General features: G+C 34.6%; 1 protein-coding gene and 1 long non-coding RNA gene across 8 annotated transcripts in view; both read left to right on the top strand.

The window, feature by feature from the left end:
- Positions 1–14598, top strand: part of LOC145239300 (protein furry homolog-like) — a 165299-nt gene that overhangs the window by 6730 nt on the left and 143971 nt on the right. For 5 of the 7 annotated variants that reach the window (XM_080102607.1, XM_080102608.1, XM_080102605.1 and 2 more), the window contains exons 4-8: positions 5717–5756; positions 8467–8687; positions 9690–9839; positions 10090–10192; positions 10973–11173. In XM_080102607.1, the coding sequence (XP_079958733.1) occupies positions 5717–5756; positions 8467–8687; positions 9690–9839; positions 10090–10192; positions 10973–11173 (715 nt within the window). The remainder of the gene's footprint in view (positions 1–5716; positions 5757–8466; positions 8688–9689; positions 9840–10089; positions 10193–10972; positions 11174–14598) is intronic. The other 2 variants (XM_080102606.1, XM_080102609.1) reach the window with 2 other exon arrangements.
- LOC145239304 (uncharacterized) lies at positions 7–5201 on the top strand. Its single transcript, XR_013862273.1, has 4 exons — positions 7–4446; positions 4513–4622; positions 4684–4844; positions 4976–5201. It is a non-coding gene; the product is annotated as an uncharacterized LOC145239304 (long non-coding RNA).

The raw sequence follows: 14598 nt of genomic DNA, 5'->3' as shown, positions 1-14598 counted from the left end.
GTAATTTTTGGAAACTGGTAACTTTTTATGGCACTTTTTTGTGCATGAATCTTAATATTAAAAGTAAAGCCTCGATGAAAGTGATTTGGTGGAAAGATGGCAAATGTAGGCTACTGCAGCTACAATAACAGGTGTTTCTCCAAATGTCTATGGAGGTCAAATTTTAAAACACAGTAAAACAGTGACTAAATGGGACGATGTTTCGTGACTGGTTACATCATTATTGGTCCCCATAAATATAAACCTTCTGTTTTGTGATAAGCATGTCACATAGTTTAACCCAACAACAACTAAACAAGCTGAGAAAGAGGTGAACCAAGTTGGCATAAAAACAAAACTTTAAATCATTCATACAAAACCTAATATACTGTATATACTCGCCGATAGGTCGCACCACCGTATAGGTCGCACTATTAGTTTTGTGTTAAAAAAGTGTAATTTAGAGTTGACTCGCACATAAGTCGCACTGAAAATCTAGGGATTTAAAAGGCCCTTTCCCTAACTTTTTTGCATAAATAACTGATGCAATTGGTTGTTTTTAAGCATTGAACTGCATTGAAACCGCAAAACTATGTTTTCTCAACAAAGCGGGAAAACGCACGCTGAGCCGTCGCGTGTGCGCACATGAAACTGTCTCGCATTGGTATGTGCATGCACGAGCGCATGCACCCGTATTCGATAGAACATTTCCACTACAATTCTATAACGCGCACCCTTAATTTTTTATTAAAAATTAGTATACAATTTTTCGAGTTATACTCGAATAAATATGTTATATCCGCCCAATAAGCCGACCGGAAAATACGGTACTTGCAATAGCCAAAAACTTTCAATTTTGTTCCGACTTGGTGGCGATTTGCACTTATGTTGAGCGGATAGGTCGCACCTATATATATTTTTTTAAATATGAGGAAAAAGGTTACGACCTATCCGCGAGTATATACGGTAAATAATTGTTTGGGAAACAAAACTTATATGTTGCCATCATATATATAGGACAGCGTATTTTTCAGGTGCATATAATCATATATTGAACGATATCTTCATATAATTATAGCGACCGACAGCTGCCATTATAAATAATAATGATAATAAATTATGAAAATAAAAAAATAATAATTTATAAAATAAAATACAAAAATGTCAAAACATTTTCAGAATAAAATATGTTAAAAGTATTTAAAAAATGAATAAATTTAATACATAAAAATATTGCAATTTTGTAAAGTACAAAAAAATAAAAATAAAATTAAAAGTAAAAAAAGTTTATGTGGCCAATGGCCACCATTTCTATTTAAAATGTATTGCGGTTTTGTGCTTTAGTGTCTGCTGTAGCTCATAAGAAGTTCTGCCGAGAAGGTACATGAATAACAGTGATATTGCAATAATGGCTGCAAAGCGGTCCTTTAACCATTTTTTAAAACAAATGAAGGCAAAAAGATGCAAAAAGAAAGAAACTGCAGAAAAGATCGAGATCATAGTTCAACGCCTGAGCGAAGAGGTGTGCGGTAAGGCACAGAAATACACAGGTATTGGACCCAGAGAGTTTGTTCCACTGCTTGGCAAAAACCTCAGTATTGGAAACATTGTAACCTCTTGTGAAAAGCATTTTGAAACAGATTTGCAGTGTGATGTGTTTGCTGGGGAACAAGGTCAATCTTGTACCATTATCTCACAGCTGTCAACAAAAAAGTTAATACATATCAGATTTGTTATGTTAGAATCAGGTTCAAGTGATTAAATTTTAGGTAATGTTTCATGTTCATGTTCACATACCATAGTAAAAGAAGAAAATGTGGTTCTTATTCCAAAGAGTATGAATCTCGCAGGGATGCTTTGATTGGGAAAGGTAATTTCTTGTACAAAGACAGTGCTTGAAATGTATGTTTTTGACTCTGCTATGGTGTGGTCTGCAATTCCCAGCCTTATTGAAATGAATATAGATGAAGAAATTTTAGGTGAGGATTGCTTTCGACAGCCCTACAAGGCAATGAGCACCTGCGTATTAACGAGGTATCATGAAGCTGTAAAAGGGATACAGCTGAAAGCCTTGGATAATAATGAGTGTGTCTGTGTTGAACCATATCCCAGGAACATTTAAAAAGTACATAAATAATGATGGCAACATCATTTCTGCCTTTTAAAAAAGAAGAACTGTGCAGAATGCCTTGCTCATTTTTCATATGTTGCAGCAAGTTCTCAAATAATGATACTGGATATTCAGGTAAGTGGTCATACTCTATTTGATCCAGAAATACCATCACAAAAATTAATGAATACAGATATATATTTGTTCTGTGCTGGAAGTTTGTCATCTGTTGCAGTTGATACATTTATATCTCAGCACTAAGCAATTTGTTTTGTAAACTAGTTATGGGTCCCCATCCCTGGGGACACATCTTGATTTCACTCATTATGGGTCCCCTTCCCTGAAGGGGACACATTGATTTTACTCAAAATGTTTTTCTTTATTTTTCTTCTCCCCAAAGTTTGTCCGACTCGTTTTTCCATCAAATCCTTGATGGATTTGGATGAAATTTACACAGATGGTAGATGTAGTTATGTAGATGTGCATCCCACTTTGTTTTTGTTGATAACCCAGTATTTACCCTGCTAGCTCCCTAAAATGGGTATTTTTCCCCCGAAGTTTGTCAGTACTATTGATTGAGTCATTTTGGTTTCATATTTTTTAGTGTGTGTTGGACCCCATTAGCTCCCTAAAATGGGTCAGTTTTTAAACAGTGTCAGATTTGGCTGAAATTTTGACAGCATGTAGAATTTACCATTCATAGGAGCTGTTGTGTTTAACCTTGTAGCCCCAATTTTACCCCACTAGCCCTCTATAATGGTTGAGTTTATTAAACAGTGTTGGAATTGGCTAAAATTTGAAAAGCTTCTAGGATTTGCCATTTATAAGTGTTGATTGTTGTGTTTTACCCTATAGCTCCAATATTTACCCTACCAGCCTCCTAAAATAAGTTTAAATATACAAACATCTCAATTAAATGAAATTTGCAAAGTTTATTGAACATACTATTTTAAGTCCTCAAAATTGTTGTGTTTTGCCCTGTAGCACCACAATTTAATCAACTGGCCCGTAAAATGGGTGCCTCTTTTAACAATGTTCAAATTGAATGAAATTGGACAACTTGTAAAACTTGCTATTCATAGGTGTCTATTATTTGTTTTACCTTATTATGCCACTATTTACTCCTTCCTTTCTTTAAAAGACTGTTAAATAGGACATATTTCAAACATTATCTGGGGTGAACCTGATTTGTATAGTATGTACTCTACATAGTATTATTATTATAGCACAGTGCCGATCACTGGTGTTATCTTACATCACCCGACTTTCTCATGGTTATCTCTTGAAATGCATTATTTTCAACTTTGTATGTGTGGGCACCCATGAGTTTCTGCCTGTAGAAACAACTGAGTTTATAAAAGACAGTGGCAGATATGGGACCCAATATGAAATAGCCGTATGAAATATATTCATGTTTTGAAATAGGTTATAGTGAATGTGCAACGACAAAATGCGCTCAGCTACTCTTCTAGTTTGTTGTGAGTTTATGTTAATAGTTGTACATTTGGCTTGTACTTTTGAAACAAAGAAGTTTTAAAACATCAACATTTTTTATGTGATGTTATATGCTGACTTATTGCATATTTATTGTCATTTGTTTCAAGTGTCACTTAATACTAAATTACTACCATGGATGATTGGACATTTAATATATTGGAAAATACTTTGAAAAAATATGTTAGAGAAAGCCTTGCACGACAAGAAATGTTGGACTTTTTAAAAGTTGAGTATCCAGACTATGCTTAGGGTGTTTGTACATTAGACAGGTGACTAAGGCATTTTAATATATATTCCACACATGCTTTAGCATCACCTGAAGATGTGAAATCTGCTGTCTATAAGGAGAATAGACCAGGCCAACTTCTGGGATTTCAGGCTATGCACAAAACAATTAGACAATTCTACAATCTTAATGACTCCAGAGACTTGGTGTATAAAACTATGTAGGACTTGATGGAGATAGCATGAAGCAAAGAGCTCCTTGTTTTGAAAGAAAGAGAAATATTGTTCTATTTATTACCTGTGGAGCAAATTGGGTTCACTCATTTGACAACCATGACAAGTTAATGGAATACCAAAACATCACCTTTCCAATTGCAATTTATGGTTGTCTTAATAGTTGCAGCAGAAAAGTTCTTTGAGCTAAAGTTTGGTCAGATAATAAAAATCCAGAACTGATTGCAAGATTTTATTTGGAACATCTTTATGAAACAAGAATGATTAGTTGATAATTAAGAATTGATCGAGGTACAGAGACTGGACAAATGGCTGCAATTCATGCTCTTTTGAAGCAAAGTCATGATGGTTTGCAGGACTCTTCTGACTCAATTATTTATGGCTCTTCCACATCTAACCAGGTTTGTTGTGTGAGTTTCTGGTAATTTCATGTTATTTACTGATATTTATTATGCTTTTATCAACAGATTGCACATTGGTGGAAAGAGTTCCAAGAAAGATTAGAAATGTATTTTGAAATCCAGTTATGCAAACTGAGGGATGAATATCACCATAATCCACACAACATTGAGCACAGGTGCACATTATCTGGGCCAAACAAAGTTGTGTTTGAAAACTTTTTTTATTTTTTATTGCAGAATGTTGTTGTCATATTTGATGGTAACAATAATTCAACACCATACTTTTGTTAGTGTGGTGTGGAATACTCATCGAATTTGAGAGCAGAAAAATGCACAACTTCCTTCTAGTGTGTCCAACCATATATACAACTTTCCAATGTATGGACCTGAGGAATGTGGTAAGAAGTATGTGATACTGCATTTTAAGCCTAATTGACATGTTTGCTAATTTGAGTTTATTCCAAAAACCACTGCTTGCATTTTCTATGTTTTTTCTAACTTTATCACTAGTGTTTTTTTAATGGTATAGGTTTGGTTATGTTGGCTGAACAACTTGAAACGGATGCAGAAGTGTCTGGAGTTCTTGATGGTCCAATAGACTATTTGTCAGAGGAATTCAGACTTAAATGTGCCTCAGTAATTTCGGATCCAATGCAAATTAATGTTTCGAATTGTGCAGTTGCATTTTGTTTTCTTAAACAACAGTTTGCCAGTCATACTACCTAGTTTTTGCAATACACCAAACATATGTGTAGTATATTGTGTGCTATAAGAACATGTGCCCATTGTGTGGGCTTGGGATTAGACAGTAACCATGTGCTTGAGGCATAAATGAAAGGCATTATAGCCAGGTCAAATTCTTAAAACCGCCACTCCAATTGTCAAAACTAGCCCCAAAAACGCAACTGCATGTAAAATTACAATCAACTTTTTTGACAACCTGCCCAAATAACCGCAACTCAATGTCAGAAACCCACTCAATTGGGAAACTGTCGGCCACCATACAACGCATTCTGGCTGTTTGGGTCTTTCACAAATTCTCAAAAAATGTCCATCTAGCCATGACATGTGATTTGAATCAAATCAAACTACACAAGAGAAGGCATAGGTTAACTAAGAAGAGACATACCTACTACAAGTTTATATGCTCTGTGTGTGTGTTATTAATCTTTCCTGATACACATGCTGCTGATTTTTCTTCAAGAAAAACAGTTTTCATCTGTTGCCTTGTGCGTTTTTTCAGCGTAATAAACAATTTGCGTTTTTCTAGTGAAACGAAAGATGAAGTTTCTCAAACAACCGCTCGAAAGGTGCATTGTGTTTTATTCAAGTTTTTTATTGTTTTGTCAGTACTTTTTCTGTCTAACGCTGGTTCATTATGGGTCCCCTTCCCTGAAGGGGACACATATTGATTTTTCTCAAATTTTTTTGTTTTTTTTCTTTTTTTTTCTTCCCAAAGTTTGTCCGACTCGTTTTTCCATCAAATGTTTGATGGATTTGGCTGAAATTTGCACAGATGGTAGATATAGTTATGTAGATGTGCATCCCACTTTGTTTTTGTTGATAACCCCAGTATTTACCCCGCTCGCCCCCTAAAATGGGTGTGTTTACCCAAAGTTTGTCCGACTCGTTTTTCCATCAAATGTTTGATGGATTTGGCTGAAATTTACACAGATGGTAGATATATTCATGTAGATGTGCATCCCACTTTGTTTTTGTTGATAACCCCAGTATTTACCCCGCTAGCCCCCTAAAATGGGTGAGTTTTTAAACAGTGTCAGAATTGGCTGAAATTTGGATTTCTTGTAGAGTATGCCATTTATAGGTGTCGATTGTTGTGTTCAACCCTGTAGTCCTAACATTTACCCCACAAGCCCCTAAAGTGTAAAACGTATTTGTATGTTACTGGGCACCACAAACGAAAGATTTCTTTGGAGCAATAGTGTTACAAGGGCAACCAGTTGTATGTTGCTCGTTGGTGGGTTGCTTGGTGGTCGTTTTTGCGCCATGGCAGTTAGGGGCTTGTTAACAGCCCTATGACGTCAGAAACAGCAACGGTTGTTGCTCAAAACACCTCTAGTGGTCGAAATTTTAAACATTGGCGGATTGGGCTGAAATTTTGCAGTACTATTGATTGAGTCATTGTGGTTTTTATATGTTTTTTAGTTTGTGTGTCGAACCCAATTAGTTGCCCTACTAGCCCCCTAAAATGGGTCCTTTTTTTTAAACGTTAAATAGGACATACTTCAAACAATATCTGGAGTGAATCTAATTTGATAGTTTGTATTCTACATAGTATTATTATTTAAGCCCAGTGCCGATCACTGTGTTTTACCTTACAACACCCGACTTTCTCATGGTTATCTCTTGAATTGCATTATTTTCAACTTTGCATGTGTGGGGACCCATGAGTTTTTGCCTGCAGAAACGACTAAAGTTATAAAAGACGATGGCTAATATGGGACCCAATACAAAATAAGCGTAGGAAATATATTTACATTTTAAAATAGGTTATAGTGCAAGGGCAATATGTGCTAAGCCACCCTTCTATTTTTTTTTAGTTTTTTTTCTGTCGAAGTTTGTCCATGCACTTTTGGGATGAAATCTTTGGTAGATTGTGATGAAACTTTACAGATGGTTGATATAGTTATGTAGATGTACCATCCGCTTCCTTTAACTTGATAACCTCTTTATTTACTTTACTTAAGCGTTTACTCCGCAAACAAAAGGTTTCTGTGGTGTTATAGTGTAACAAAGTCAACAGAGCATATGTTATATGTGTTTGTAAATGCTTAGGTGGAAGTTTTTGCACTAGAGGTGTTAACAGCCTTCTGACATCAGAAGCATTAACAGATGCTGTTCAAAACACCTCTAGTGGTCAAAATTTCTGACATTGGCCAAATTCGGTAACTGTAGTTTGGGTCATTGTGGTTTAGTTATTTATTAGTTTGGGTGTGGAACCCCATAACAACTTGCATTTTTTTCAACTTTCAAGTAGAAGACCCATGAGTTTTTGCTTGCAGAAACAAACAAAGGTTATAGAAACACTGATACTATGGGACCCAATATAAAATAAGTTTGGGAAATATATTAATGCTTCAAAATATGTTAAAGGGCAAAGTTGGGCAACCTTTTTGCATGCGCTGGTCAAAATGTAGTGATATATTGTGGAGGCGGGCAGCAACGTTCGTCATGCAATAACATAGCAGTGCTAGGCAAAGCCAAATTTTGCCTATTCCATAGGCATTTACCAGTCGCGGTCCGCTCAAAAGTTGCTCAGGGGCGGGTTGCCGCCCGCGGGCCGTAGGTTGCCCACCCCTGTTATAGGGTATGTGCGACAGCAATATGTGCTATGTCACTCTTCTAATTATTTACAACTTTAGCCGGTTCGGTCGAGTGGTTACCTTATGGCTTATGCTTCCCCCAATGTGTTTAAACATTTACCAAAATGTTAATTTTTGTACAAACAAAATCGAGAAACAATGCTTAAGTTATTTATAAATTAGGCAAAAAGTGAAAGTGGGTCACAAAGGACTGCATGCTACTGAAACCGTGTCAAAAGGTCATTAAACAGTTGTTCAGCTGCCGCACTGCTACAGGCTAATGTAACAGGTATACGATTTGCGAAACAAAGTTAATTGAAGAACAATTTGTACCTTTTTTGTTTGTAAGTGTCTGTAATACTGTCAGGTTTTCTAGGAAAAGTTTTTACTGTTTTGAAACTGGCCTTGGTCAGCAATTTGGAGGTCAAAGCTAGAAACTAAATTAACAATGTAATGATGTGAAAGGATATGGACAAAACCTTTTTAAGTTTGGGTTGATCGGGATTTATTTGTTATTGCTTGCAAACCAATCATGTTAGCAGGTCAAATACGGTGTATAGTAAATTGTAAATAAGATGTAGAATAAAAATAAAAATATGTAAGATTGCCACTTTTCTGGTTTATTATCATGTTTAGCTGGAATAAAAAAATCTTTAAATAAACTCTTTTATGTTATTTTTCTCTACACCTGATCTAGATGGCCATGAAAATTGTTTTCATTTTGGTACTGATCGAGATACTGCAACAATTACCTGTCCATCCCCTTCCTGAGGAGCATATACAAAAAATACTTAATATGGCTTTTCAACACTTTAAACAAGCTTCTATTCTAATGCAAAATCAGGACCATGTCGATAGTACAGCCAGGATAGTGGCTGACCTCTTCTCTGAAGTAATTGGAATTATAGCTAAAACCAAGTAAGATGTGTAAATAAAACTTTGCAGATCATGTGTCAAATATGGTTTTTATTAATATATTTGTAATGTGAATACGCACACATTATGTTACTAACTTTTATCTTTAGTCTCTACACTTCTGGTTTAATACAATATTTTGGTCAAAAAAATTTATTGAACATATTTTAATCTATTCACATAACAGATAAATATCTCCAGCTGTTTACTGTTTCCTCAGGATGACCCACAGGTGGCAAAACAATGGGTGTACTAAATGACATGATCTAAAAGTTTTAGTTTGTTGTTTGGTGCATTATAAAAGGTTTCACAGGCTTTGGTTTAAATAAGCCTACATTGTTACCCCCTTAGATCCATATTTTTCTGTTTGCCTGGTTTTGGGTGTAGAAATACAAATCCCAGTGTGCTAATTTTATGAGCAGTTATTATCTGTATTTTAATTCAACCAGCACAGTTAATTTCATGGATTTTAACGAGTTATTTTTCATGCATAAAATAAAATCATATTCAGATTTTGTAAAAATAGTACATTAAGATTGAAAGACGTAAAGTTTTTTTACAACAATATATATATCTATATTTATACATTAAACTTGTTTGTAAAAAATATAAAAATAAGTTTAAATTCCATTGAAAGAATGGTTTAATTATGGGAACCCTCCTGAAGGGGGCATATAGTGTAACACACAAAGCTTTTAATCATTTTTTTAACCCAATGTTGTTCAAATCCATAATCATTTTAATTACTTTGGATGTAGGGCAGTTAACTCTTTCTTTGCATGAAATTGCAACCAGGCTAAAAAATCTATTAGCGTACTTGCCCACCCAACACTTATATTTTTTAGCAGATTAAACGATTGATTTTAAACCTTGTTGCATTACAATTGATAATTAGGAAGGCCAGACAAAAAGTCCTACCATTTTGCTTTGTTTTGTGTTTCACTATGCAAATTTTCTGGTGTTCAATGTGCAATCAGTAGGACCAGTTATATAACTTTTTTGTAGATTTCAGTCAGTAAGAAAAAAATTTCTTAGTGAAATTGAAGATGCTAAAAGACATGAGCACAGTACAAGAACTATCTTGGGTTTGGTAACAGGAATGAAGTTTTTTCGTGTAAAAATGTATCCAGTTGATGATTTTGAGGCATCATTTAGGTTTGTTTGAATTAAGTCTTCTTTTAATTTAGTCATGGGTTAAGTGATTAATATTGTTTATAATGATGTACCTGTCAGCCAATTTTAAAATTTAGGTTAAAACTTTTTCAACAGTTGAATTAGAACAACCTTAAAAATGCAAATAATAACAAAGTGACATTTTTTTGTTACCAACCTGGTTATAACAACAGACTTCTGCATGCTTGTTTTATATTTTTTATTGTTTCCAATCACCTAATTATTTTTTTAGATTTCTTAGAGAACTGGCTGACTTTTTTATTGAAGCAAAAGACAGAGAATTGAAACATGGTTTATCTGCCTTGTTTGTTGAGGTATTAATTCCAGTTGCAGCAGTAAGTTTGTAACAAAACTATTTTAACACTTTTCTCTGAACAAACAACTAAAAGGTTATTTGTAAACAACTGAAAGTAAAAAAATAATTGTTCCAATTAAAAAAAATGCAATAAATATAAGTTTAAGGCGTTACTACTTTACTGTGACTGAACAAAATTTTGGGATCACGTTTGTATGGACAGCAGATCGCATCATTTTGTTTTGGTATTTAGGTAGTTTGACTGTAGAATCTCTGTGAGTACCCACTACGATGTCTCAATAGTTGAAAAATTGAACACTTTAAACAAAATATATTGTTGATTGCTGTTTGACATGTTAGGCCCATCAAGTCAAATTTCAAGTCCAAGTTCATATTTTCAGAGGGTGTAAAGGTATTGCAGTGGACAGAAACACAATCTTGACCCTGAAATAATCCTTGCGTTTTCACAGTGTTGGAGTTTATTACAAATTCCCTTGTTTAGAAATGTATTGTTTTGTTTTCATTAGGGATATTTTTACTCGCAGCTGGGGTGTAGGGTCATACAAATGTTTTGTTTCCCTTAATAATGTTCGCAGTAACATGTATAATTTCTTTTTTCCTTTTGTGGGTTTCAGAAAGTGCAAGGCTGCTGCTGTATTATTATGAATATTTTGGTTCACAAGGCATTAGGCATTTTGTAACTTTTACTTAATTCACCCTTTTTTACTCTTACTCAACATAATGTTTTTTGTTTTGTTTACATGTCCCAAATGACCTGTATTGCAAAATGAAATATGTAGGCTGTTTATTTTTGTTCCAGGCTGTTAAAACAGAAGTGAATGTTCCTGTTCTCAGAGAATTTGTTGATGCACTATATCCTACTTCTTTGGAAATGTCAAAAAGGAAAAAAAACCAACTTGCGATGTATCCGCTTGTGACATGCTTGCTTTGTGTGTCACAAAAGCAATTTTTTCTTAATAATTGGCATATTTTTCTTGAAAACTGCTTGTCAAATCTCAAGGTAATTTCTTGTAAAAATATAGGACTTATTTTCTGTTAAAAAAAACTTTTGTTTGTGCTATTTTGCTTTTGTACCATCTAGTTTGGTTTAAACATTTACATGTGATTTGTAAATGTAACTTGTAATCATGAAGAATAATCAACTATAGACGTTTAGGTGTTTTGGATTTAGAATATGCAATGCAACATACATTAAAATCAACATTTACAAATTGTTTTAAGACATAACCTAAGATGATTTGCTATTGAACATTCGAAAAATGTTGAGGAGTCAAAAGATTAGGTTTAATGCCCTAGATGACAGGAAACTACTATTTTGGCCTCTTAAACGTATGCATATATTGCAGTATCTTTCAACTGTGGTTCAGGAAAGCACTCCTTGTTTGTAGTCATAGCCTTCTTTTAAAGCAGGGGTCACCAAACTTTTTTCACTGCAGGCTGGATAAGTTTGAAAATGATTCATGCGGGCCGTATAGTTTACATGCCCTAGCGCCTTTCCAAACTTAGCATGCGAGGCAATTTTTTAGGTGCGCCAAGAAATGGTCTTTCTACAACCTAATTTAAAATCTGGTGATGCGACTGTTAAATTGTGTAGGTCGTCTCTTACGAGCAATGCTGGTGTATTACGTCACAAGTAACAAAAAAGGCAATTGTTTGGGCACAATTGTCACTTGTAGTTTTGTCTGTGACGGGCTTCTGATCAATCCTGGGCGTTGTAATCTTATAAAATTAGGTAATATTATTTTACATATCGCGACAGGAAAACTTTTGTGAGGAAGAGATTTATTTTGAATGTTACAAAGTTATCAATACGATTTGGCAAACCAAAAAATATGGTCGGGGACCGGATGAAATGACCTTGCGGGCCGGTAGTTTGGTGACCCCTGTTTTAAAGGGAAAAGTATCATTTTATGGGTCTCCTTCCCTGAAGGGGACGCATCTTGATTTCACTCAGTTTTTTCTTTTTTTGCCGAAGTTTGTCCATGCACTTTTGGCATAAAGTCTTAGGTGAATTTGGATGAAACTTTCACAGATGATAGATATGATCATGTAGATGTGCCATCTGCTTCGTTTGACTTGATAACCCCGGTATAGTCAAGTGGGGTAAAAAAACAAACAATTTTTTGAAACTTTGTTGTATTTTAGGCCACAAAAGGTCAGTTTTTCTTCCCAACAAAGCTGATGGAACTACTTTTATAGTTATATAACAAGTTTTTTATTTTACTAAAAGAAAAAAAAATTGGCAAAAACTTTTGTTGTTTTTAACCCGAAAAAGGTACAAAAAAGGACCATTTAAAATAAAATTAAGTGCCATCTGGAACTTCAATTTAAATACATGAACTTAATGAACCATCTTAAAGTCAAAGAAAAGACAGAAATTTCATTTTTAACTTTGTTACAATGAATAAGCCAAAAAAACACAAGCCACATAAATTTCTTTGTTTTCGAAAATTTGCAAACCAAACTTACAGCAGTTAGCAAACTGCTATTTTTATTACTCCATTCCTATAGAACCGTTTGGGGTAAAAATGAACAACAAGATATCTGAAAAAAATATAGACAAGTGGAGTATTTTTTGTTAGGTCCTAGTCGTGAAACAACACAGAACAAAGATTATTGACTACATGACTGTTGATTGGGTCATTTCATATTTTATACTTTTGGGTGTTGAACCTCATCAGTTACCCTACTCACCCTGAATTAGCCATTTATAGGTGTCAATTGTTGTGTTTTACCATACAGCTTTAACATTTATCCCACCACCCCCTAAAATGGGCAAGTTTTTTAAACAGTATCAGAATTACATGAAATTTGGATGGCTTGTAAAATTTCCTATTTATAGGTTTTGATTGTAGGGGTTTACTTTATTTTGCCACTATTTACCCATTCTTTCCCAAAAACAGAACATTAAATAGGACAAATTTTGAATAACGTCTGTATTAAATCAGATTTGCACAGTTTGTACTTTTAATAGCATGTTTTTTTATGCCAAGGGGTGATTACAGTGTTTTACCTTACAACACCAAACTTACTGATGGTTATCTCTCGAAATGCATTGTTTTTAACTCTGTATGTGTGGCGAACCCATGAGTTTTCTGCAGAAACAACCAAGGTTCTGCCTGCAGAAACAACCAAGGTTATAAAAGAATGTGGCTAGTATGGCACCCAATACAAAATGAAAATATTGTAATGTTTCAAATATGTTATAGCAGTGGTTCTTAACCGGGGTTCGATCAAACCCCAGGGGTTCGACGAAGGTCTTTTTGAAGTACAATACAAATACTCGTTTTTGTTAAACTTTAGGGTCTATAGTCGCTAAAAATGGCAATTTGTATTTGCTCAATATCAAAACACTGGAAGGTTAAACCTCGGCAGGGGTGTTTTAAACTGCACTAAACAGTTTTTGTGGTACTAAAAAGAGTATTACTAGCCTAATAACCGTATGTGTCAATCTTTTTGTACGCCTATTGTGTGCCAACAATGCGAACAAAACAGGTACCACAAGCATCACAATATAGATTATATGACATCATAATCAGTTAAGACTGATCTCCTCGCTGTGCACCTCAATCGGTGCATCAAGCTAGAAATTAATCTGGGCTTTTTGGATGCTATTAAATTGTAAATACATGATATAAACCAAGTATTTTAAAGAAAAATAAGCAGTTGAATGGCGGCCGTTGGTAAAATAAGAATCTGCGATGCGGCCGTCCTAGCAAAATGGTTGTACTAGAGCCACTATAGTGGCTCTGGTTGTACAATGTACATCCCTGCACTAAGCTTTTGTTCGCGTTGTTCGTATGCAGAAAAACAACGAAATTTTGTTGGCAGCAAAAACTTATTACTTCATCTTTTTCATGTTTGTGTACAGATGGTAAAAATACAATGCTTTATTTTGGTAAAAACTAAAAATTGCCGGAATTAAAGCAATCATGAAACAAGTTGCTTGTATTATTATGTCAGAATTTAACAAAATGACAAACAGTAACTTTTGCCACTATGTTTGAACAAAAACTAATTATGACCCACCAAACAAAATGGGTTAAAAACCTAGGATGTAACTTTGGAGTTCGACCAAAGGCTGAAGAATGTCGTAGGGGTTCGGCCGTTAAAAAAAGGTTAAGAACCACTGTGTTATAGTGTATGCGCAATAGCAAAATATGCTAAGCCACCCATCTAGTATTTGATATGTGTTTTAAATTTAAAAAGTTAAATTTAAATTATGTCTCATGTGTGCTTAGTGCTCTACCTGTCATTTTTTGCCTAAGCTTGTTGTTGAAGGTTTAATGCAGGGTTGCACAACCTTTTTTTCTGTGAAGGCCGCATCGCAGGTCTTTCTTTCATCAACAGCAGCCAATTGCTTGCTTGTCTTTGTTTCAAAATTACTGTCAAGAAATAGATTTATATCATATATATACCATTTAA

This window comes from Phallusia mammillata, chromosome 7 (genome assembly GCF_965637545.1).
Source record: "Phallusia mammillata chromosome 7, kaPhaMamm4.hap1.1, whole genome shotgun sequence".
Lineage (NCBI taxonomy): Eukaryota > Metazoa > Chordata > Ascidiacea > Phlebobranchia > Ascidiidae > Phallusia > Phallusia mammillata.
Note: the sequence above shows the minus strand (reverse complement) of the source record. Positions and strands in the feature narration are given on the sequence as shown.